Source organism: Bombus impatiens, unplaced genomic scaffold (genome assembly GCF_000188095.3).
Source record: "Bombus impatiens unplaced genomic scaffold, BIMP_2.2 scf_0377, whole genome shotgun sequence".
Taxonomy (NCBI): domain Eukaryota; kingdom Metazoa; phylum Arthropoda; class Insecta; order Hymenoptera; family Apidae; genus Bombus; species Bombus impatiens.
In genome coordinates, this window is record NT_176796.1 from 1 (window position 1) to 24,992 (window position 24,992).

At 36.7% G+C, this 24,992-nt stretch overlaps 2 protein-coding genes across 9 annotated transcripts in view; one reads left to right on the forward strand and one right to left on the reverse strand.

Moving 5' to 3' along the window:
- Positions 1-3,245: 3,245 nt before the first annotated feature.
- LOC100749294 (odorant receptor 13a) lies at positions 3,246-13,234 on the reverse strand. Its single transcript, XM_024367975.2, has 9 exons — positions 13,165-13,234; positions 8,796-8,918; positions 8,392-8,509; positions 8,057-8,318; positions 7,830-7,994; positions 5,055-5,145; positions 4,835-4,971; positions 4,624-4,756; positions 3,246-4,547 (listed from the first exon to the last, which is right to left on the reverse strand). The coding sequence occupies exons 2-9, from the start codon at positions 8,862-8,864 to the stop codon at positions 4,497-4,499; spliced, it is 1,026 nt and encodes a 341-aa protein (XP_024223743.2). The 5' UTR covers positions 8,865-8,918; positions 13,165-13,234; the 3' UTR covers positions 3,246-4,496.
- Positions 13,235-13,334: 100 nt separating this feature from the next.
- LOC100745782 overlaps positions 13,335-24,992 on the forward strand; it is a 31,490-nt gene continuing 19,832 nt past the window's right edge. For 2 of the 8 annotated variants that reach the window (XM_024367944.2, XM_012386146.3), the window contains exons 1-5: positions 13,335-13,682; positions 13,762-13,926; positions 19,442-19,513; positions 22,620-22,921; positions 24,353-24,690. In XM_024367944.2, coding sequence (XP_024223712.1) covers positions 13,907-13,926; positions 19,442-19,513; positions 22,620-22,921; positions 24,353-24,690 — 732 coding nt within the window. In that variant the 5' untranslated portion in view covers positions 13,335-13,682; positions 13,762-13,906. Of the gene's footprint in view, positions 13,683-13,761; positions 13,927-19,027; positions 19,147-19,204; positions 19,227-19,427; positions 19,514-22,619; positions 22,922-24,352; positions 24,691-24,992 lie in introns of those variants that run through there. The other 6 variants (XM_012386149.3, XM_012386150.3, XM_033320918.1 and 3 more) reach the window with 5 other exon arrangements.

Consider the following 24,992-nt stretch of genomic DNA (forward strand, 5'->3'; position numbering starts at 1 on the left):
ACGCGAAAATTGATTGTAATTTCAACAAATAAATAAAAAAAAAAAAAGAAGAATAAGACGATGCTGTGTCGGAGGAAAGCTGGTGATGGGTGTGTCTAACGCAAGGGGCCGTCGGATTTGTTCATGACAATTTTGGTTAGGAAAGTAAGTAGGCAGTAGATGCATTGCTTCTGATTGGATAAAAGAAGGTTGGTGGACTAGGAAGGGTCTTAGCCACCCTCGATAGAAAGTTGCTAGTGTAAAGTATCATGCGTGAGAAAAACTAACTTTCCTGTAGTAACAATAAACCTTTAGAAAACGTTTGAGTAAAGAGATGTTTGTTCGGTCTGAAGGACCTTAGCTAACAAATTCCTGAGATTTATGATGGATCCTTAAGACTATTGAGGGTACGCAGTAAGGATGAGCGAACATCTGGTTCCCGTCTTGGCCGCGGTGTGTGGCCTGGTCTAGGTTGAGTGTCGCCCGACGTAATAGGAGCAATGGTACATTTGTGTACGATTTTATATTTTTAATCGGCAAAAATGAAGTTGAAAGGGTAGAAAAGCTATTGAAAAATATTTGGATATCATCGAAGCATCTGCAAGTCGATCTTAATTCGATCTATCGAACGATGGCCCGCGGTCGGTTCGATCGTAACGTCGATTAACATTTATGAACGGCTGGACCCGCTAGCAACATCAAAATACAATTTCTTTTGCCAAGAGGAAACATTGAATTATAGGCTCGCCCTATCAACTCAAGATCAACTTAAATTGAAGACTCTTTGAAAAGTTTCACGATCACGACAGACATTGAGCACGACGATTAATTCGTTTCGAAGTTTTCTTTATACAGAACCAAACCCGCGTCCAATGAGTTTATAACGTCAATTCACGTCAGAGACCAGGCCTTACACCGCGGACAGGATGGCACCCAGATGTCTGTATATCCTTGGTGCGCACCCTCAATAGTCTTAAGTACCCACCAGGGGTCTTGGCATTTTCATAGTTAAGGTCCTTCGGACCAAGCGAGTATTTCCTGTTTTAGATTTCCCTTTACGTTTATTGTCTACCACGTGTTAGCTTAGAAAGTTGGTTTTCCTCACATCTGGTATGTTCCGTTAGCAACTTTCTCGCGAGGGCGGCTAAAACCCTTCCTGGTCCACCGACCGTCTTATTATCCAATCGGAGACAGTGTCTACTGCCCTCACTTCCTTAACCAAAATTGTCATCAACAAATCCGATAGTCCCGTGTCCTTAGACACACCCACCCCTAGCCTTCCTCAGACATAGTATCGCCAGAAAAACTCACTTATTCTGTATCCTTAGAATAGTCAACATATCTATACCGGTCTCTACCTTTATAACAATCGCGTACTTAACGTATCGTTGTAACTAAGTCTTACATAACATGGTTGGAGTGAATTGTGATTTATGTTAATTCAGTGTGTGTTACATTGTGTTTGCTGAATTAATAATAAAGTTTAATTAAAACAAAGTTAATAGTTGTGTTACGACTCAGCTATTTTATTTTCACTAACCAACCCCAAAAGTTACGTGACAAGTTCGCAGTAGGAAACGGTAACAAGGAAGGCTCGCCGCAGGAAATCTTCGACTCTAAACCCGCAAGCAAGGAGGTTGCAGCGGAGGAAGCGATGGAAGCCATGAACTTAGGGGATTAAGAAGATGCGCATCCTCTAGGCCAACCTGGGATGGTCAAGACGGGCAGAAGACCTGCTCTTTCAAACCATCCTGGAGAGCACGATGGCCCTAGCGGTGTGGCCATGTATGGTAGAGCCATACAGAGTCCTGGACGCTCCCGACTGGGCCGGAGATACGGATGGCTATCACCTGGACATCAGCGCCGGGGGCATCGTACGTAGCGGTCGAATGGGCAGGAATGGTGGTAGTGGACGTATATGTGTCGTCCAACAGCGGATGGACAGCGTTCGAAGAGTTCTTGGCGACTACCGTTACGATTACGACATATAGTATTACGTTATATTGTGACGGATCGGTATCAATAGAACGCCGACAGGTCGAGACATCAACGCGGCGCAATACCTCCCGGGCGATCCGCGGGTACCAACCGCCAACACTAGACGGCTACGACGACAACGTGTCTGTCTATCTCGCTAGCGGTCATATATACGGACGATTGATACAAATACCGCACCTAGCGAGACTCCCTCTACGTCTAAGACAGGGACTACCGGGCATAACCTTACTGACGAGTCCTCCGGTAGCCCCGGGACGAAACGCAAAATTCTCTTTTCATCCGCCACAATATTATACAGGGGGTTGGTAACTGGTGGTACAAGCGAAAAGGGAGTGATTCTACGCGAAAAAAGAAGTCGAAAATGTGGAATAAAAATTCTTCGTTTGAGGCTTTGTTTTCGAGAAAATCGACTTTGAATTTTCGCTCGGTACGCATGCGGTACGTTATAACGGATTTCACTGTGGATCGTTGTTTCGATGGAAAAATTTGAAAAAAAAAAGTTAAAAAAAAATTTTTATTCTATATTTTCGACTTCTTTTTTCGCGTAGAATCGCCCCCTTTCCGCTTGTACCACCAGTTACCAACCACCCTGTAGACTGGACTGCAAGAATCCATTCCTTTGCTATCCGGAAAATTATATTGCCTTACGTATTACCTATTATCATTTTATACTCTCTTTTCCTTCTTTCAATCTTTTCTTCTTTCAACTTTCAACCCTACTTCTTTCAACTTTCACGCATCAAACGTCTACAATCCTTTTACATATTTTAGAATTTTCTAATAAAACTAACCAACGTTTTGACAAATTCCCATGCTGAATCAACATCGCTCCACCTTTCACACACTCAAGTTAGGAACGCGTTTATTTTATTTACGCATCTTTGTTACACACCTCGTCTTTTCACCCTATATTTTTACGCTCTTATCATTACCTGCTTTACGCAAAACGTTTCACATTTCCAAACGCTTTTATTTACACATCTAATTGACACATTTACGAGTTACTTCTTTCTGCCCTTTCCTCGTTTCATACTTTTTCTCCCACGCTCGCACGCAACCAACGAGATAATACATTTTCTCATTATCAGCGATTAAACGCTCTTTTCCTTCTTCCTCTTGTTAATCCTCTTGCTGCCCGTTGTTATTCGTCACAGTCCATTTCTCCAGATGCATGGTCCATCCATGCTGGCAGGGCAATTTATACAAAGAAAAACAAACCTATAACGATAATGATAACGTATAACTAGGCATGAGATAATTAGAATTACCCTTCGCATTGTATTTACCACAATTTGCGATCAACGTACCTTTGCGTTAAATTTCCATATACACAAAATATCTTACATAGTTCCGACCAACGAAAAACTCTACAACAGTGGAACATGCGCTCGTCAGACGGCCGAGTCGCCGTTATGAACTACGTAGAGTTCGGATCGATCACTTTGTCCAATAAACTATTCTAATACTTTCGAACAAATTCAATATCGTATAAAAGATCCAATCGACGTATTGCCTTTGTTACGACGCTATTGCGTCTATGTCGACTTCTCTGTGTTGCATATAATTTTAATGTCGTCTTACTTAGTTTAGTTAAACTCAACTAATGCATACGCTGCCACAGATGTTACCCAACTGTAAGTAGTATTCACTGCAATGATACTGGTAACTTTTCGCGAATATTTCTCGACGAAATTTATGCGAGTTCGCTCCTTATGTGTGTAGGAAAAAGTTGATTGAAATATTGATTTCTACAACATGTCGAAATATCATCGAAATCGAAGCCTAGTCAGTCTTTCTACAGTTTCGACCGAATCTTCCATTTAAAACGATCTTAAACTGGATTCTTAAAATGGATTCCGTGGATTTTTCGTTGAGACAACCATTTTCTATGCAAACTTTTGGAAAAAAGATTCAAATTAAAATACTGGGATCAACTACTCCTGATTTGATCATAGCTCGGATAAAGAAGGGAAGCAAAGCTGCCCCATACACAATGCCTAGGGTTATTGGCATGTTCGAAGACGAGAAAAAATCGTCAAGCCGATTTAATAATTCGAGATTGTTTATGATTACATGATGTACACGTAGCATGCAGTATGCTGTAAAATCCACTAACCGTCGCTACATATATGTATGTACCTCGAGAGGAACAACGCGCGTATACACTTACCTGTACTTACCGAATCTTTGCATTCAAAAATTCAATCACCGCAACGCAACGAGGAAAAAGGAAAAACCAAGAAGGAGATCAAAGTCAAGATAAAGTGCGAGTTTCAATGTGCATGCACCATATATTTACCTTTACTTTACCTTTACTTTAATACATAATTGTTTTGTGTTTTACTTTCTATTTCTACTGGTGTTGCTGAACATGCCAGTTGTTATCCTGAGTTTTTTTAAAACGTATCCTTATATTTATCGCAGAAATAAAATGAAAGCAATCTCTTTATCTATCAAACCCCTACGATCTTTATTAAATATGCAACTAAAATATATTGCTTTTTAATTTCATTAAAAGTTCATGTAGTTGAAAGCAACACGGTAAAATAACTCATTGCTGTTTGAATAATCTGAAAGTATGTGTTACAATAAAATTATGTATAATCTTACCATCGTATAAAATGAGTCGCGATAGAAAGTATTTACCGCGAGAAAAGTTTCCATTGACATGGTCGCTACTTTGAAAGCCGTGATTTTGCTAAATATTAGAGTCCTTGCGAGTAAAAATTTATATAAATTATGACACTTTTTAGGAAATATATACCACATAGCATCGCATCTAGATGAATTAATCATCAATTAACTCTTGAAATATAAGAATGCAAACGTTTCAGAAAAGTAAAGGAGATATTCTTACGCCGCGTTGTACACCTCTTCGCTGTGATTCAATAATCTTTGCCCAGGAAAGCAGAGGACGAATATGTGAGCAACTTGCGCGAATGTAAATGATCCAAATCGTATCGTATCAGCTGCATTGCCTAGTTTCATCACAGTCTAAAAATAGTAAAGCGTTTATAGATTTGAATCAAAGAAGAATATTCTAATTTATAATTACATAATGTTGTACAAATACTCGCTTCGACTCCTGCAATGCTAAGGCAGACAACGTTAAAGAACAATTGAACGAATATGGATTTGGCGAACAATGATTCGACAAGATTACAGTATCTAAGAAAAATAAAATCCATCTGTCGGTACGACGTGAAAGAAACAAACAGCATGACTGTACACTAGGATGGACCTTACTCAACTTATTTGTCAAAAGTTAATATTGAGTTCTTTTTTTCAAGACACCCCTTAGAATAGTACCACTAGATGAATATCATACATAATCTATGAAAAATTTAGAATCGAACGGCAAATCGTGTCACGTTGATTTTGAAAGTTTGTTTGTTTTTGTGACTCGTTTCACCGCGTTGCGGTACATCGTAAATATGATATGTGTCACGTGTCTCAGATATATCGTTGAATTTATCTTTTTTTTTTTTTCTTTTTACGCAAGCGTTGCCGGCAGTCTCGCGACGGCCAAATTGAGGAAACAACTAGCCTAAAACCGAATACATTGATAAATGAATTATAATATCATTCATTTTTAAATGAATTATAATATCCGTTTCTTACAGTCTTGCATGCGTACGTTCTGCACGGAGTCGTTAAGTTCGCCCGATCTCGCCGTGTACAAACAGAAGATAAGCAGCTGGCGGTCGGTAACTAATACCGACCTGTTTTGCTGCGACAGGCGTACGACTGTAATAGGCAGCAATACCGGTGTAGCGGTACCGGCGCTCCACCTTTTCTCCAATATCACGAAAGCTAAGCGAGTTCAGCTCTTGTATGTACATATCCAAAAATCATTGAAATCGAAGGGTACTTAGCTTTTCTACAGTTTCACGCAATTTCAAAAAGTGCAACTGGTACGCGATATTAGACGAAAAACTAATAGAACTACAAAGAAGTGGAATATTAGAGTCAGAAGAATCAGAGGAGGAGGTATCGAATAGCCGATATAAGGAACAAAATTGAAATCAAAACGTTCCTAGATGATAAAGATAAAGCTTTTGCCCCAAGATACCGTCCGATATATGATATAAATATATACGTATAAAGAGTTTAACAAATTCAAACGGGGAAGAATACTTAAGCCTTGTATTACCAATAATTTACAGGATTAGGACAATTGTTCAAATATGCTTAGCTGGGAGGCATGAATGTAGTATAGTATCAGAAGGGAAAGGAAAAGAAATAAAAATAAATGACGCGCAAGTATGCCAGCTGTGTAACACGAGAAGGGAAGAAACCTTGAAATTTGAAACATGAAACCGTTTGAAACATCGCTGTTTCGCGCGATCGTGGCACAACTCGCTTTATTTACGCTTGGTTTAACGCTTGACGAATTCGTTCTTACAATGAATTATCATTTACACGACTACTTTGTAGTACAAGAGCGGAACGCGACCATTTTTCTATCAGGTCTCGGAATCAGAAGTGACTCCCCTGTCCTCGAATTCCTATTCGCCCGGGGCTCGTCCGTTGGCTCTGGTATTCTACACTGCGGCTGTCAATTACTGTGAAATACCCGAGTTCCGCGGTATGGCAGCCATATAACGTATCTCGATATGTCCCCGATATCAACGATATGATGTACAGAGGAGAAAAGAGAGAAAGGACTTCCGACAGGTACTAAGCATCGAGAACAAAGAAGAGGCAAAAAGCATTTTTAATTACGTACAATCAACGATAAAGATGAGAAGACCGCACTTGGATCTGTAATAAAGCTTAATATATGAGAAAAGATACTTTTATATACAACCATAAATGTGAATATAGCTGTATATAGTACGTACTGTATGTATATATCATTGTATCGTATACGCTGTACTAGATGTTACATATTAATTATGAAGAGAGAGAGAGAGAGAGAGAGAGAGAGAGAGAGAGAGAGAGAGAGAGAGAGAGAGAGAGAGAGAGAGAGAGAGAGAGAGAGAGAGAGAGAGAGAGAGAGAGAGAGAGAGAGAGAGAGAGAGAGAGAGAGAGAGAGAGAGAGAGAGAGAGAGAGAGAGAGAGAGAGAGAGAGAGAGAGAGAGAGAGAGAGAGAGAGAGAGAGAGAGAGAGAGAGAGAGAGAGAGAGAGAGAGAGAGAGAGAGAGAGAGAGAGAGAGAGAGAGAGAGAGAGAGAGAGAGAGAGAGAGAGAGAGAGAGAGAGAGAGAGAGAGAGAGAGAGAGAGAGAGAGAGAGAGAGAGAGAGAGAGAGAGAGAGAGAGAGAGAGAGAGAGAGAGAGAGAGAGAGAGAGAGAGAGAGAGAGAGAGAGAGAGAGAGAGAGAGAGAGAGAGAGAGAGAGAGAGAGAGAGAGAGAGAGAGAGAGAGAGAGAGAGAGAGAGAGAGAGAGAGAGAGAGAGAGAGAGAGAGAGAGAGAGAGAGAGAGAGAGAGAGAGAGAGAGAGAGAGAGAGAGAGAGAGAGAGAGAGAGAGAGAGAGAGAGAGAGAGAGAGAGAGAGAGAGGCAATATAATATAACTAACTAGGAATAAGAATGCAACAACCCCTCCTTGTATATTAGGCTTTGAGCCTAAAGTACAAACAAATAATAATAATAAATATTGTTACAGAGCGTAAGAAGACAAATTCAACGATAAGATTCACATGTATACTTACTATATATACTACGACGTGGAAAAAATAGTCACAAAAATAAAAAAATTGTTTGCAAAATCGATATGGTACCATCTCCCGTCGCCGTGGTCGATTTAAAATTTTGTACAAATCACTTTTTCATCCAGTAGCAGAAGGATCGTCTCAAAAAACTTTGATAACGGGAGAATCCAAGTCCATCCTACCGTATACTAAGCCTACCGACCTTATTGCATTTTGATATTCCTTTATACAAAGAAACAGTTTCGTACAAATTTTCTTCTCATCTTCCGGCAATAATTCGATATTTTTGTAGTTTTCGAATAAACGATGATCCTTTAAATTTATCAAACTACTCGCATCCAAAATGTGCACAGTTCTCAATTCGTAACTAGAAAAATTTCTTTTTCACATCAGAATTTTAAACATAATAGAGATATATGTAAACTTTACCTCACAATTGCGAACAAAGCACAGCCATGTTGAGCGTATAGCATGTACGTAGTATCACAAGAAGCAATTAAATTGGCAATCATGGCTATTGTCATGTATGAATGTATGAACAGATAATAAAAATAGTGTTGTGTATCCACGCCATAATCGAGTTCAATTGGAAAGCTTTTCTCTTCAGAATGATTCGAGGGTATAATGAAATCAATTAGCAGCGATATTGCTGGTATCGTTATGTAAGCCACCACTGTTGTGTAAACGTATACTAGGATGGGAATAAGAAAATTTGTTACCATTTTAAATAACTCTGAAGAAAGTTCGAGATCTCAGACACTTACAAGCATAATAAAGTGTAATTTTTCTTCCTTGTACGTCATAATATCGAAGAATCAGCTTTTCTGGACGATTCGCATAGTAATTATGGTTATTTTTAATGAATAAGAGTACATCCCTCATCTGTTGAAAGAAGAATAGGAGAAACATCATTTAATGGAAATTAAGAAAGAAAAGTTTCTTCTACATTCTCTAGAATGTAGGAATTCGCAAATATATTTTCGAAAGTTTTCTTCGTGTTTTCATCGTCGTGTGTAAATTTTAATTACAACGATAAACAAGTTGCTTTCATCTTGTGAAAATTATTCCCTATGCAACGATTCAAATAGAACCCGTTAATTAAATTAACAAATCGCGCTCAATCCTTAATAAATATTACTTTGTTAAGCGAAATAAATGCATGTAGTACCTTCTTTGTGTTAAAAATTGCGTTGAGATACATCGACATAGAAAGGAAGAGTGCTATGATCGGTGGCATGCATTCGATGGCTAAACCGTAGTTGACACTCCATGCATTGGACAGTCCTCTAATCTGGAAAGATCAATATATACGATATAAAATTACAAAAATATGTAAATAAAAGTGTTTGATTACTCGAGAAAAGTTACAAAATTCTATTCCATGCCAAATTATTACATTCTTCTATAAAACGTGTAAATTCTCATTAACATACGAGTATAAATAATTCACTAAACGCTTGAAATTATCTCTTTGAACTATCATTCATCGATCGTGCAAGATCCACGTATCTTAACTTAGTTAAATGATCATTAGCAAACTGGTTTTATGATCACTTATTCGGGAATTACTGTACTTCAAAGAGAACAATCTCAATTAGATGACCTGCAATAAACTCTCTCCTTGTTTATCATATAATTACAATTGCACAACGTTTATTGTGATGTAAAGAGAAAAGAAGAAAGTATATTATATGAATTATATATATATTCCATATATTCCGCTATATATTCCAATCAAAAAATCGCATAAAAATAAAATTAATTCACACGTCACACTGTTAGCTTTACACATCAAGAAGATTAAAGACACCGTCCGCACGAAGGGTTTATTTCATTCTAAAATGAAAATCGTTCTACTGCAGGCAATCATTTTCCTATAGGTTGGTTTCAGCGACTCATTTAATATGATAGCAGTAGGTCGTTTCGCTTATTAAGTACAACGTTCTGCGTATAATGACGAAAAGAAAGAAAGAAGGGACGATGAAACAACAATCTTCTTTAATTACCTATCATTTTGCGAATATATCTGACATGAAAGGAATAGAAACTGGAGGGAACCTTGTGGGATAGGTAGACGTGAAAATCTTGTCTCTCGCATTTAATGAATACGGAACGATGAACTGTTTCGGCTATTTAAATAATTAACTGGTCCGTTAATAATTTAACAAGCAAATTATCGTCAATTGCCTTCGTGCAAGTTTTATTGATTCGTTTTTACACTAGTCTACGACACACGCTGTATGTAAGTCGAAGCAATGAATGAAATGCGATGATAATCGGCATGGATTTCTTCGAGCAGCCTGCCTTTCGATTGAACAAGCGTCTTTTGTCATTCGTAGGAGTATGGCCATTTCAGAGTACTCTGCCGAAACTGTCAAGGCAAAGTGTTGTTTTAATCCCGATCTTCGTTCTCCTTACGGCCGAGGTAATTGAATAGGAGAGAAACGAATTAATTTTTATAATTACATATATCATAACTAGATTGATTCTATTAAAACAAAAGTCTGTAATGATATAGGATGAAATTAGAAAAATACACGATAGAATTTTATTATAGTTTCGTCTATGGTTCGATAAATTTGATATATTCCATGCCAAATCATCTTAAAGCACAACTGTTTGAGCCTAATATAAATTTGCACTGTGTGTTTGTGATAGTAAAAAGAAAATCCATTGTTTAAACGATGTAATATTTCCAATTAAATCAGATAAGTACGTAAAAATTTTGTAATAGAATTTAGCTATTATACAATCTGAAATATATCGATAAATATAATACCCTATGTTGTGAACGCAAACAAAAGGAGTTAAGGTATAAGAACAATACCATATGCGAGGATCACAATGAATTGTCACGTAACAATGCATCGTTACAGGATTTAAATATTTGTCGGAATCGACATTGTCAGCTTGGTAAGGTCAACGCGAAATTTATTAGCTTATTTGTACAGGGTATATAAATATTGTTGGTAATGATCATCACAGCGTGATTCTATATTTTCGATTCGGTGAATGTTTGACTAAAGAAAAGGTCTTGTCAAAATTGTCCTTGAAAGTCAAGGTCAAAAGGTCAGACATTCTTGCTTGCCTCATATATTCTACTCGTCGCGAAAACCAACTTTGTAACATGAACCATGGACTGCAACTCAACCGTTCTCCTGAAAAGTGATGTCAAAGTTTTGATAATTACTAAACCGACTGTTCACATGACTAAAGTTTACAATGGGTTTACATTGAGAAAGTATTATAAATAGCGCGTTAATGACGAAACAGCAGGGAGCTACAAATAAGCTCGTGAAATATGTTGGAATCCAGTGGGGAATAATGGAAGACCACTACAGAGATGATTCCTAGGTAACGTGATTTTCAACGATTATATCAACAATTTGATAATGAAGAATTAATATTGTAACGCGTCCGATCACATCACCGAGCACTTTTTCACTAATGTGGTTCTGCAGAATAGCTTGTCAAGTGCCAATCAATCGTATGACAATGCGAAAAATAATAATAAAATTTGCCACTCTCAAGCACTCCAACCAAATGACTATGCTGCTTGATGAAATCTTTCCCGCTGAATGCTAAATATATTGCAACACTAACCACGCTTTTGGCAACGTTTGTTTTGTTACAGACGAAAGCAACCATCCTCGATCAACGAAATGTCAAGATTTAGGCTCACGGAAATTCCCAAAAATGGTTGAAAGATTTAGTCAGGTATGCTTCACCAACAACCTATGGATAGGAGTTATCGTAAATATGTTGCACCTGTTAACTTGTATCCAAGCAACAAAATGAGGCCAATAACGTGATTTCCAATAATTCTAAGTAATATGAAAGGAACTACGACGATATATAACATTCTTAAAATTTACACTACTAGGAGTCATTTAACGATACAAACACACTCTATTGTAAGCGGATCCTAGCTTCTAGGACATAACATTAGGCGTTTACGTAACAAAGGCAATATAGACGGATAGGAACGCGATACACAATAATGCACTAGCACAATGTCCTTTTCTTTTTTTTTCTTTTTTTGTCTTTTTTTGTCTCGTGCCGTTGCTTTAATGTTCGATATATAAACAAAAAGACAGTCGCTGGATACCTCGGGAACACCTCGGAAGGACAGGTGTTGCTCGTGGACAATCAATTAAGCACCTCTGTGATAGGTTACCAATCTTGATATGTATAATCTTATCAATTTTAAATTTTGGATCAAAATTCATAGAATTAATAAATTTTACGTCATTAGGTCAGTGATGAAAGTAAGATGGATAAATGTTGTGGATCAGAAATCTATCGTTACGTCGATTCTTATCTACGGTCAATTTGTTCTTCTAGTTTTATCATTACTGTAAACGGACGGGCATGTAAAACAGATACGTCGCGTCAGAAATATTATTTACTGTCCGTCAACTAGTAAAACTACTATTAAAATGAAATCTAGGTTTTTTATAACTAAAACATAATCGCGAAGAAATTAAATTTCATATTAAACCTAAGAAAAGCTTTTATGTATTGAGAATATATTAAAATTATTGCATCACTCTCTTGATTCATTACCGTTCGAAAGGACGTTTCGAAAGGGCCGTTTCGTTTCTTCTCTAAAAGTAAATATAGTATACAATTAATTTCTCCTTTTAAGGCAACGTAGTTTGATTATTGGGCGATTTTGTTACTTTTATACTTGCCTATCTCGGATAGAAAAGCACGTATGAACTTTTCTGTAGGACCGTACAATTACATATAGGTTCTTGCAGCGTGAAACCACAGACGAGTATTTATTAGTCAACGATGAAATTAAATAGGTTCTTGGATATGTTAGCGTAAAGTTGCTTCCAGCATTTGGCAGATGAGGGGCAGTACTAGTCGGGAAACAACCAGAACAATGAGCGTGAGCAACTCATAGCGAACTCTTATTAACTCATTAACTTATTAACTTATTAACTTATTAACTTATTAACTCAGAGCAACTCTTATTTCCTCTCTGGTTGAAGACGAGAGGCCGTGTTACAGGTTGCAGCCACAAGTTATCGCGGTCATGCACGATATTCGACCAGTGATATGTATAGATATTATGAACACGAGACTCCGTGAAACCGCATGAGACAACTTGATCGCGGCCATATTGCAGCTTTAGTACGAAGCACCACTATAGGTTGTCCGGTGTACTTCGCTCTGCTGTACTCCCCATAACTCTCACGGCACTCAACATTTCGCCACTACATGCATACGTACATACATACCTTATATATTTATAATCTTGTGTGTTTCTATAAGATTTAATACGGAAACTCTATAATGCTATACGATTTCAAACACGATTGGCACGAATATAAATACGTACCCACATTTTGCAGGTATTATTTTATTTGTAAACACCCTGTTTGTAAAAGTTATTAGTTCCTATTCCCCCAATCAGAACTGTGGTTAACAATAATTCTCCCATTCACGAGTTAGGAGGTTTCTAATTGTATGTAGGTGTACTTTTACACGATTGACGTAAAACTGTGTTAATACACAGTTTGTCCTACCTTTCAGTACTACTGACAGTAAAATGCGTGAACGAAGAAGTTTGTCCTGTCCGATATCGAGCTACTTGAAAACAAACTCTCGTTTACCTCGAACGGTGGCGTCAGCAACCCCGACGCCGCCCACGCGCATGCACTACTCTGATCGGGGGTTGAGAATGAGGCGACGAGCAGCAGAGAGGGAGAGAGAAATCGAACGCCAACACCGTTTCTCACAGTTTCCTCTCGTTGTTCGCGCGTGCATCAAAAATATTTTGCGTAATCGCTGCGTGACTCTCAGTGGACGTGGAAACAACGAAGAACAGAACTTGAAATCGGCATTTTCGCTTCAGAATTATCCGAAAGAAAATAATAATTTTATGATAACACCCGCGTCTCTTCTATCGTGATTCTGGTGGATTCGATCGTGGAATGCGAGGGCAGCGACATTATCATCGAGGGCATCGTGAAAGCTAAGGACTCGGTTTGATCATAGCTAGGAAACGCTAAGGAATAACTGCTGATTACTAGTGAAAAGGCATGTAAGTAAAAAGAAGTTTAATATGACACGTTCAGGATGCTCGTATACATGTGAACTGGGTAACCATGGAGTCCACACAGAATCGTACGTGACAATATGGAGGAAAGGCGAGTCGCGTGACGCAAGGACGCTGAAAGACGCGTTTTCGTGCTACTGTTTGGGAAAGGAGCTTGGTGGGATTTCTAAAAGGTGGATTTTACGAAAGGATTTTGTCGGTTGGGAACTATGCAACGTACGAGAGACGAGTGAGTGGTTTGTTGCATGCCCGATTTAACGAAATACAAGATACGATATGTAGAAGCGGTAACAAGAGATAATTTAGATTATGTGAGATAATTTTAGATTACAAGTGTTTAGGAATCGTTGGATTGCGAGATGGGTAGTTAATGTTTATGTTTTTAAGTTAAGATGATTAAATGAACTCACGCTTACGTGGAAAATATCGAATTTGTTTGTAGTTTATTCTACTATATAGAGAATATTTATCATATCAGTAATTAATTGAATAATATTCACGGTTACAGAAAGTAAGTACCAATGTCTTTTTCTCGTGGATATTTATAATTAGTGCCCGTGTAGAATTTTTATTTTGGTTTAACAGTTTACTTATTGCAATAGATAATTTAAGGGACTTGAACATTTTTGTTAAAATTACAGATAATTTTGATAATTATTAGTTACTTTTGTGAATACAGCCACAAAAGCAAAGATTTCTACAAAGGGAGCATTACAATTTTGCTAGTTTCACTTTTCAGCAAGATAATGTACATAGTATGTAATTTGGAAAAATTAAATTCTAAATATTCGAATATGTTTTTTGCAATTGCTTGACGTACGTACAGTTTACATACGTATAAGAATATGGTGCAATGTATGAATATGAATGCATGTAAACCAGAACGATGTGTGTATGTATGTGCATGCCTGGATATGTGAGAAGCAAAGAAAAAACGGCGCACAATTGATGAAAAGAAGCGAAGACGGTTATACATATAGTTATGACACGCGAGGATAACACTTGTATTGCCCTACTTTCGGTCTAATAATTTTTTTCTTTTTTTTTTTTAATTTATAAATTATTCTACCTAAGCTTGAAAGACAGTATCTCTGGTTTCTCTTCCAAAACCCCATTCTACGTATATATACGGGCTCGTCCGGGATAAAGACATCTACACGACTACACGAGGTAGTGACGAGAAAAAAAGAAATTGACTAACGAAGAAGACAAATGAGGATAGATGAGTCATCTAGAAAAGAAGTTGAGAAAAAGAGTTTGCACTACGGTGCAAACCGTCAGTGGGAAATTATTAATCGGATAATGAAACTATCGTAGAAAGAAACAAAAGATGTACTTGTAAGTTTAATCATTCAATGGCCAATGTCAATGTATGACAGCTGAATGTTGTAAAGTAGGTGTAGAGTTCTCCAAGCCCAATAAATAGGAACAATAACAATGGAAAGTCAAGATGGTATGTTGGCGATGAGTGTTCTCGGCTCTTTGGCCGAACGTCCGATTACGTAAATTCCGATTTCGTAAGGCCTCTCCTCTCTCGCTTTGCCACATCACATGCTCCTACATATACGATATAGTATAGATGCAAGTATTGATATTTAAATGAAATCGTTATGAATCTCCGAGGTGATTCAACAAAAGAATAGAATCTGTGACTTCTGGTTATAGCCAGAAGTGTGTCGTGTGTTATATGATACGATGGTACCGCAAAGTCTGGTATCACATATGTATTATAGTGTGAAACTTGGAGCGAGTAACATCATCCTTACCGCATTAAAGTGTCTGATTTTTGAGAAAAATATTTCAAAAAACATATTATAAACATTATATTGTATCAGATACTCAATGTTATGAAAATATATATATATATATATTTATTTATTTATTTATTTATTATATATATATATATATATATATATAATATGTTAAATCTTGTATACTTTGCAATATTAAAGGAGTAGCTATATATTCTTTTATTTTTTGAATTATCTCGATAATTATGGCTTAGTCGGTAAGGTGGCGATTCTACGTATGTGAATAAATTAATGGGAAATAAAAAGGTTTTGTTCATTTAGTATAGTATTCGTAATTGAAACGCTTAAAAATTGATATTTTTTAATCGATCAATTTTTTGATAAATCTCTTCAAGATTTAATGATCAACAGTTTCCATTTAAACAAAAATCAACTCTTTTCCTAACAACTATTTTCATAAAAATGTAGAAACTAGACAATTATTATTTTTGGTGCTTGCTTCAAATCCATTTCTAAACACTAATTTTGCTGCTCACAAACGATGTTGAAATAAATAGAAGGAACGACAATTTTTACAATCCTTGTTTAACCAACTAACTTTACACACCATTCGGTTCATTAGGCTACAAATAATCTAACGCGGATGAAATAACAATTTTTATCATCCCTGTATATTTCACCATCAATCCAACCCGTTTATCCACCTCCCTCCTCCTGCTATCAGTGGAACAACGTCTAAATGGTTCCATAGTATACGAAGGGCTTGCTTATATTCAAAATCCTCGTCAATTATTCAAACGAAGAAAGCTTGTTATATTATAGGCAGACAAATTGTTTCATTCTCATTGAAAAAACTTGCGGTTTGTCTTGCGCCGCCTTTTTCACGTGCTTATCCAATCATTCCAGCTGTTGAGCGAACACTTCTCTAATATCCATGCCACGATTGCAGCACGTGGCCTTAAGCGAAACTCACTACCGGGAAGGGTAGAAAGGACACGGTCGATCGATGCGTTCCTGTATCTACGATGTACATAATGTATAGCACGCAACCCAAGCGGAGACAGTTAAAAGTTAAAGGGCTTGCAGTAGAAAACGAGATAGGGTTAGTAGAGAGGAGAGAGGAAGGTATACGAATCTTCTTTTTCTCGGAAAAATAGTCCGGTGGTTCGTAGTTCAGAGTGCATATGCAATATGCGGCTCTCATTCTCTTTCATCGTGGACCCTCTTTTCTTCTCATTATCCAACGAACATCCGAGCCTTACGTAAAACGAATAATTGTTACACTATTACACTATGTAATATAGATTATTTGAATTATAAAATACAGTATGCTAGAGAAAATGTAAAAAAATTTATACTAATTGCGTTTTTCGCAAATTTACACTAATTCTAAGGCAAAGTTTTATAAAGCTCAGTTTGTCAATTTCGTTCCAATTAAGAAAACCGAAGGCAATATCTCTTTTTATTTTCGCTTAAACGTTAACTAACCTATTGATAATAGATTTTATTCGACCAGACGACGCATGTTCATTCTACCTTGTACTGATTGTATACTGTAATCTTCTAAAAAATGAGTAAATTGGTAATTATCGTAATAGATATTGTAATGAAACTCTCAATGGTTTTCGAAAATCTTTTCCTTAATATTTAATTGGCGTATTTTACTATTATTATTATCAAATTAGCAGAATTACGTACTATTATTAGTACGCTGAATGATTTTTATTTTTACTTTCTTCCTTTTAATTAAATTCGTTGACATTTCCAAAAATTTAAGTCTTAGTAAGTAATTGCTAGATGTCTGTTAGTTATCTTTCAATTATTATTAATGGAAAACTAGTAAAATTACTAGTACTGTGATTAGTATTCGGTGAGATTCCTATTTTCTATCTAGTACCTTGCGTTTTCTCCCTTGAGAAAATACGTCGTTATCATAAAGAAAAATATATAGACATAGCTGAAATAGATATGAATCGCTTTAATTACAGGATAGGCTACTTTGCACGAGATTCGAGTAAGGACAGGTCAAGAAATTCTCTGTGAATTGTTTGAAGTGCTTTGAGAATTGAGGTAAACGGATGAGAAAACAGAAGCCATAAGAAATAAGTAGGCGTGGAATAACAGAGATAAAATACAAGGCTAGTAAAACCCATACATACTTGCATACAAAGGTTGGTTACAGGCCTTTTACAAACGATAAACACTGCAGAAAGCAAAATTGCTTGGTATACATTGACGAGATCGTGGAGTATCGTAGAAAAGCAAGATTTATTTATGTAAATCTTGCTTTTGAAAATATGTAAATCTTTTATTTATTTATGTTGTTTATATGTATTCATTCGTATGTAACGATGTCTTCAAGTCTTCTATCGATGTAAAAGTATTAAAGGTCTTTAAGATAAAATAAAAGAAATAGAAAATAATTGAAATAAAAGTTTATGCTATAATTCTGCTCTTTCTGTTTATTTTACTGCTACTTCAACTGAGATATTCGATATTTATTGCTAATAAGGAGAAGACGTTTTAGAAAAATTATGAAAATTGTTTCTATCGCGATATTTAGAAATACATATGTATACATGTACATAGTCCGTAAATGTAAACTCAAGGATATCGGATTTTCTTACGTTTCATTCATAAACTTGTTGAAAATATAAAAAAAAAGGCAACAGATAAAGAATTAAAATATTTTCGTGTATCTTGTAGGCAAGTTTAACATTGAAATGATACAATAAAAATATGTTGCAGAATATATTACAGAATATATTACAGAATATATTGTAGAATTAATGAAATAGTGTACATTGCAAGCATTCCGTATACATAAAGTATTCCAAGATAAAATTCCAACAAAAAGATTTTAATCATAGAGTACTAAATGAAATATGTAACGCTTAAATCAAATAACTTTCTGTGTAACTAAAGACTGGGAACTTGTGCAAAACCAAAAGGTCAGGAAAATAATACTTTGTTAAAAACAAAGTTTATTTGATAAAAGAACAATTTCAGTGACATTTAAAAACGCGTACTTGTCAAAATATCAAAGAAATTAACATATGACAAATATTTTCACTCAAACAGACAACGTGATATTCGCTATCTGCACTAAAACGATCTTTTTAATTGTACCAAAATCATTCGCTTTTAAACACCATATTTTAAAACCATGCGATTGAAATCAGGTTCTCGGAGAAACCCGAGCAAATGCATCTCTCGAGCCGAAAGCGTGATGGAAGCAACGATCGATTAAACGTTTCCCACTATGCCTGCCAAACCTTTCAAAAATATTCCTTTCGAAAGTACAACCTAACCAAATATAAAGGATATCCTCGTGTAATGTAAATTTCTGCGATACTAGTAAAACTTTGGAAAAAACAGCAACTTTTAACTAGTCGAGAAAGCACAGAAAGAGAAAGAGAAAGGGAGTGAGGAAAGGGGGGGGAGAGAGAGAGAGAGAGAGAGAGAGAGATTGACGGAGAATGATGAGGGAGAGAGGGAGGGAGAGAGAGATAGAAAGAGGGAGAGAAAGACGGAGCAGGAGGAAGAAGGTAGGGATATAGTGGGCGAAAAAGAGACAAGGTAGAATAGCGACGAGAGTGGTAGGAGAGTGAAAGGAGAGCAAACGAGGGTGTTGGTTGCGAGTCGATAAACCACGGGAAACGCGAGCACCCTTGCGCACGACTTCAACATGGCGGTCGGTAAGTCCCATTCCTCCTTTCCTTAGAACCCTCGGACTGGTAGAGAGGAAAGAGAAGAGTTATCGGTCATTTTACAATAGGTTCGATCCAGCGTTTTTCTTCTTTCGCTCCGACAGTGAAATGAAATGATTTCGTGGGATTGATGGATATCGCGACCATGTGCGTGCGTGCGTGCACGCGTGCGTGTGTGTGTGTGCTTTATCGTGTTTTATCGTGTTTTATCGTGCAAAAGCAGAAAGAATCCTTTCAATCCACCTGATTAACCAACCAGTCTCTCTTGGAACTGTGTTTTCAGACGAGGATTCGATATGCGGCTCAAGGAGGCTGTCGTCTCGATACCGCTGCATCCTGGAGGACTGAACAACAAGTAAGTGCAACTGCAAATTCGTTGAGTCAAAACCGGGTTAGTCGATGTTCGTGATCCGTCTTCACCGTTCCGTAATCGCACAATTTCGTTTCATCACCGTGGTCGTCATTGTGATCCTCATTGTAATCGTGATCGTGATCGTGATCGTTGTTGCGCCGTGGTCGCTTTCGTTCGAAACGAGCTTTTTCACGAAAAAGGTTAAACAGTGGTTTAAAGGTTTCCGTGAACAGAGACAGTATTTCGTACGACAAAAAGTTTTCTTTCAGTCGTTCTAATTGGAAATTTCTAAACGAATAATAAGGCTTCTTTGCCATCTTTCCCCGCTAACTAGATCGAAATTTGTATCTTGTTATCTTTTTTATCGATTTCTAGGTTGACTATATTTTTATTTGTTCGATCAAAGATACGAACTTTGTTGTAAGTGAAAAATTTAGAGGGTGTTCGTTATTACGTTTCGGGCTGGTTTTAATTTTGTTGCGTCAACATTTTTAATGTTGTTGCGCTTAATTTGAAATTGTCATTTAGCATCGTTTAATCATCGCTGTGATAATTCCCATGAAATTAATTATTTTGCATTTTTGTTCTTCGATGAATATTATTACGAGGGTAAAGTGAAACATTAAGAGATTCACGTGAATAGCATCGTCATGAACTTGAGTGCAATTATTTCAATATATATATTTCAATATATATATTTATTTCAATATCGATTAATCACGTTTCACTTAATACTGCATCCCTTTTCTTTATTTATTATCGTTATGTAGAGTAGCTGATAATTCTTTGTAGAATTAGTAATTAGCTCACAGCTTAACGGCGTAGCTTTCACTGATCTAGCAACGAGTAGCTTTAAATGTTACTTAACTAGTCTAAATCGTAGAATATTTATTCCGTGCCTTATTATTAGCAATGCCAAGGCATTTAACTGAAAAGGAAAAACCATAAGGTTAGTGTTGACTCTAAACGGTTCCCTTTTCATAGAGTTTACCGTATACATATAATATACATATACTCGTTTGTATTCATTCTTATTATTTCTCTCTTGTTATCTCCATTTTATTCACGCATTCCAAATATTCGTGCTTCTTACGATGTCGATGAGAAAGTAGAACGAGATTAAAGTAATTATGTACCTCGTTTAGATTCTAATTTATCGATGTTGTCATTTATAAATATTTCAACCTTTTCCAAATGCATCAAACACATATACACATACAGGCACGCGCACGCGCACTCACACGCATATACTATACATACAGACCACAATAAATGATTGTGCCGCATGTGTTTTGTAACCTATCGCCCCCCCCCCCTCTTCCGCCCCAAGACACGAGTTTTTGGAGAAACAGTTTTACAGTTACACGTGCCTTGTTAGCGAATACAAAGTTTTTTTTGGTCGTTCAATGATTTTTATAATTCTCTCCAGTAAATATCCTTAGACGTAAGGATCGTACATATCCTTAGCAAGCGATTACGCAAAATTAATAGTAATTTTCTTTTCTTTAGTATGGTGTGTTGCCTTTATTAGATAGAGTTACGTTATCCTTTTTAATATTCGAAAACGTGGCCGCCGTGTGCACGAGATTATGAGAGACCGGACAGAAAATAGTCTATTCGTGTTCTAACGACGAATGGTCGAACCATCGCAGACATCTATCTCTGTCTTTACGATCCCATGGCAATGAAATTGCACAGTAACGCACTAATCACTTTCCTCGGTTGATTCAAAGATTCGACGAAAACTAGCTTGACCGATGCCCTTCTGCGTTGCCTAACGTTCGAAACTCAATTTAACGACCACCTACTGTTTGATCTGAGAGAAAAAATTCGTCCTTTTGCACTGGTATTGCGGATACATATTTGTACATACTTTCTCCAATCAATGAATTAATCTCTTTCATAGAAATCTGTTCCTCTTAATAAAAGAGGGAAGAAAGATGAATGTTGCTGGTTAATTTCTGACATTATTATGAAAGTAAGTTGAAATAGAATTGAGAATTAATATTTGATTGATTTTTGAACAAAATTTGTTGACTTGTCTATATAGGGAAATTGACAGCGGTGTCGATAACATAAAAGAAAGAAAGAAAAAGTAGTGGGACGAAGAAAATGAAATATCAAAAGGAAGTGAAAATACACTATATATGCCATTTACAGGAAGTATAAACAGTTTTTTCGTATGCTTTGAGAATAAGTAATTCGCGCAATTTTTTAAACAAAGTGAGAAAATAAAAATTCAGTAAATTTTAATCAATATCCGTTTAAGGTATATATGATATTTAATGATAAAAAGCAACAGTTAGTTAACAGTAAGTTTTATTTTAAACCATTTTTTAAACTAGATACAGTTTGGCAAATAATTGCGCGCGTACTTCCAAACGGGACGCTGTATATATATGTACAATATACACACATATAAATGAAACTGCAAAAAAGTTACTTCATCTCTGATTTCAATGATTTTTCGACACGTCAAAACACGTTGAAAACTTGAACAATTTTTTCCTGTTAAACGTATAACCGGTGATCCCGCTTTATTTTCACGATATTCGCATAAATCTGTCAATACCACTACCTACTGATATGTATCCTGTTTAAATCCAACTCAAATCTAGCATTTATCTTTTGTTTATTTTGCAATACATATACACAGGCGGGAGCGCGCACGTTAGTTCTTTTAAGCCGGCCACCGCTTACGTCAAGCGATAACAATTATTCTGTTGTTTCGTAAAATAATATCGATTGATCGTTTCGTGATGTGTAAGCTTTTATCAAGTTTTACCAAAAATATTTTAATTATTCTAATTATAATGTAATTAAAATACAAAACGCGTTCGAAGAAAAAGCAACGATAATCGCGCGTCGAGGTCCAAGAGAGTCAGTAAATAAAGTATTGCGCGATAAAGCTGAATTAGTTGCTCGTAATCGCAAATTTGATTATTCGCAAAATTAGAGCGATATGAAATAGCAGAGTGTAGCTCGTGCCACCTTGCAGACATCTTACATGGGTGTGCTGCCTCTATATTTGCATCGTTATAGATCGTACGGGCCACGGCTAACGGAACGTATCGATCCATTTGGACTTATTTCTCTGTCTCACTCGCAGTCAGTTACGTAGGAGCGACCAGAGCCAGCCGATCGTCGATGAGATCGGAAATCGTAACGGAACTTCGTCGACGACCGTAGATACGGTCGCCAGGAGCCACCAAATCAACACCGAATTCGTTGTGGAAGTTGCGCAGGATTTTCGCGTCGCCGAAGACACGACCACGTGGTCCTCGTTTGCCATCACCCGCGAAAACGTGCAAACCAATAGCTCGAACAACGAAACCAGCAACTTGAACAACAACCTGACAGTTCCGAGAATCTGTAGAAACAGTTCCGTGGAGAGTTTGGCCGACTACGAAGGTAATCATTGTTTTTTTGAAATAAGAAAAATTTTATAAATGGTTTGTGTAGTTTACATAGTTCGATCAAAGTAGAAGACGAACGGAATGTTTTTGACACGCGGACGATGTACCTTGCAGAATGACAAGTACATAACTCGTTGATCCATTGCGTTCTGTCATCTTCCTTGCAAAACTTTAATGTCGTATTATTCTACAGATACACAATGGACTTGATTTAATGGAAGAAATTTGAGTAGCAAAGACGATTTAGGTAAAAGATTCTATTGGAAGATGACTATGAGCGCTGTGAAAATGCAGATTTTTTTATGATTCCGAAAAAAGAGATTGCGATGAATTTCATTCAGTTTCTGCGATCGTCATCCTGGCTGAATGCTTTGTGACTGAAGACTAGGTTTCTGTCGAAAATGCTGGTTATGGTAGAAATTTATGGGAAGAGATTAATAATGAACTGTTTTTATAAAATACGAGGAACAATTCATCGTCGAATCTCGAGAATCATCCAAAGAACAATGATTTAATATACGGAAAAGCTAGAAAATTATGTGATTTTACCATCGATATAAGTCGAGACCAGTCTTTTCAAAATAGAAGTATTCAAATAAGTTGGAATGTTAATTAATGAGTGACTGTTACATGATATTGATAAAGTGGAATTCTGATCGTATTATCATCAACTTGTATTCTTTATTGTCTATACCAGCGAGATATGACAGACATATGTAGATTGACTAATTACATCTTTTTGAAAATAGTATTAGAAATAGGATGAAGTTGGAAACCAGTTAAGAGTTGCGGCGACGATATACATGTTAAATATTTAGGAATATTTTAGTTTAACAGTAATCCTTTATATCTTAAATTCAGCAGATTATCGCATTTCTTAATATTTCTCCAAGTCTCCAAATTCTTTATCTTAATACCTTAAGATCATGTAACATCCATATTAAATATTCAATTTTCTAGTTGAACTTTTATTCTACACACACGCGCGCGCGCGCGCGCACACACACACACACGTATGTATGTAATTAGCTAACATAAACAAGAAAGGAATGAAGAGGAAGAAGCTTTTTGACATCTTGACATCTACATCTTCCTTACATTTACATTGCCAATTCACTAATCGCATTTCCAGCACTTTCGGCTAATTTACTAATTAATTAGTATTGATTAATTACTATAGTGCAATAGTAGGGAATACTAGTAATAGTATAAGAGTTTACAAACAGCCATTATATGTATATCTGCAATTGCCAGAGCAGCGATTCGAACCATGTGAGAATGTTTAAGATCAACACGTGTGATTTAATAAAACGATTCAATGAAATCCCCGGTGAGGGGCGTCTGGTGCAGCTGTGATGAGTCAGTCAGTGGCACGCTACGATTATTCAGTATTCCGGCAATGTGCGACGAGCATGAAATTCCGCAGGGCGTAACTCCTCTCACGAAGACTCGTCCCACGAGTTGACACCGTCCGAGTGGTCTGACTGGTCCGAGGAGGGAAATTTGCCTTCAGGTTGTCGCGGTATCGTCAACCCTAACTATCCTGGCTTTCAACACCTGGCGCCTTCTCTTCTATCGGACACAGATCTGACAGAGGATGAACACGAGAGCTGTCCCGATTATACAAGGTTGAACGACATCGACACCAGACCAGCTGAGAACGACAACGAGTACAACAACAACGTTGAAGACAGCATCAATCATTTGTGCGGTCAAAGGAATGAGAGGAAGATTTTTTACGAGAAACCTAAGTTTAATATACAGGTAAATAACATGTTTACGGATTTTGATTGTTCGTTGTTTAGGAAATGAAGACTCATCGAAGAAGCTGATTAAAGGGCTTAAAGGACTGTAAGTAAAGGTGAACAAAGGAGGATGAAATGTAGCGAGCGATATTTTTCTTTTTTTTTTTCTTTTTTTTTATGGTGCACATCGTGAAATTACTTCCAATTATTATCTTTATTTTTATTATTATTTGATATTTATACAATACTTGGCAAAATGTAATTTTCAAAATAAAGGACAATGATCGAATACTGTAGGCATGGATTAGGTTCGATTGGTCG

What these genes read in the sequence shown, in the direction of transcription:
- LOC100749294 (XM_024367975.2), bottom strand. Translation starts at nt 8,864, where the DNA reads ATGCCACCGATCATAGCACTCTTCCTTTCTATGTCGATGTATCTCAAC. An exon ending in GCTTTGTTCGCAATTGTGAG is followed by an intron (nt 7,995 to 8,056) that starts GTAAAGTTTACA and finishes AAATTTTTCTAG; the next exon opens with TTACGAATTGAGAACTGTGC. An exon ending in TTAGCATTGCAGGAGTCGAA is followed by an intron (nt 4,972 to 5,054) that starts GCGAGTATTTGT and finishes TACTATTTTTAG; the next exon opens with ACTGTGATGAAACTAGGCAA.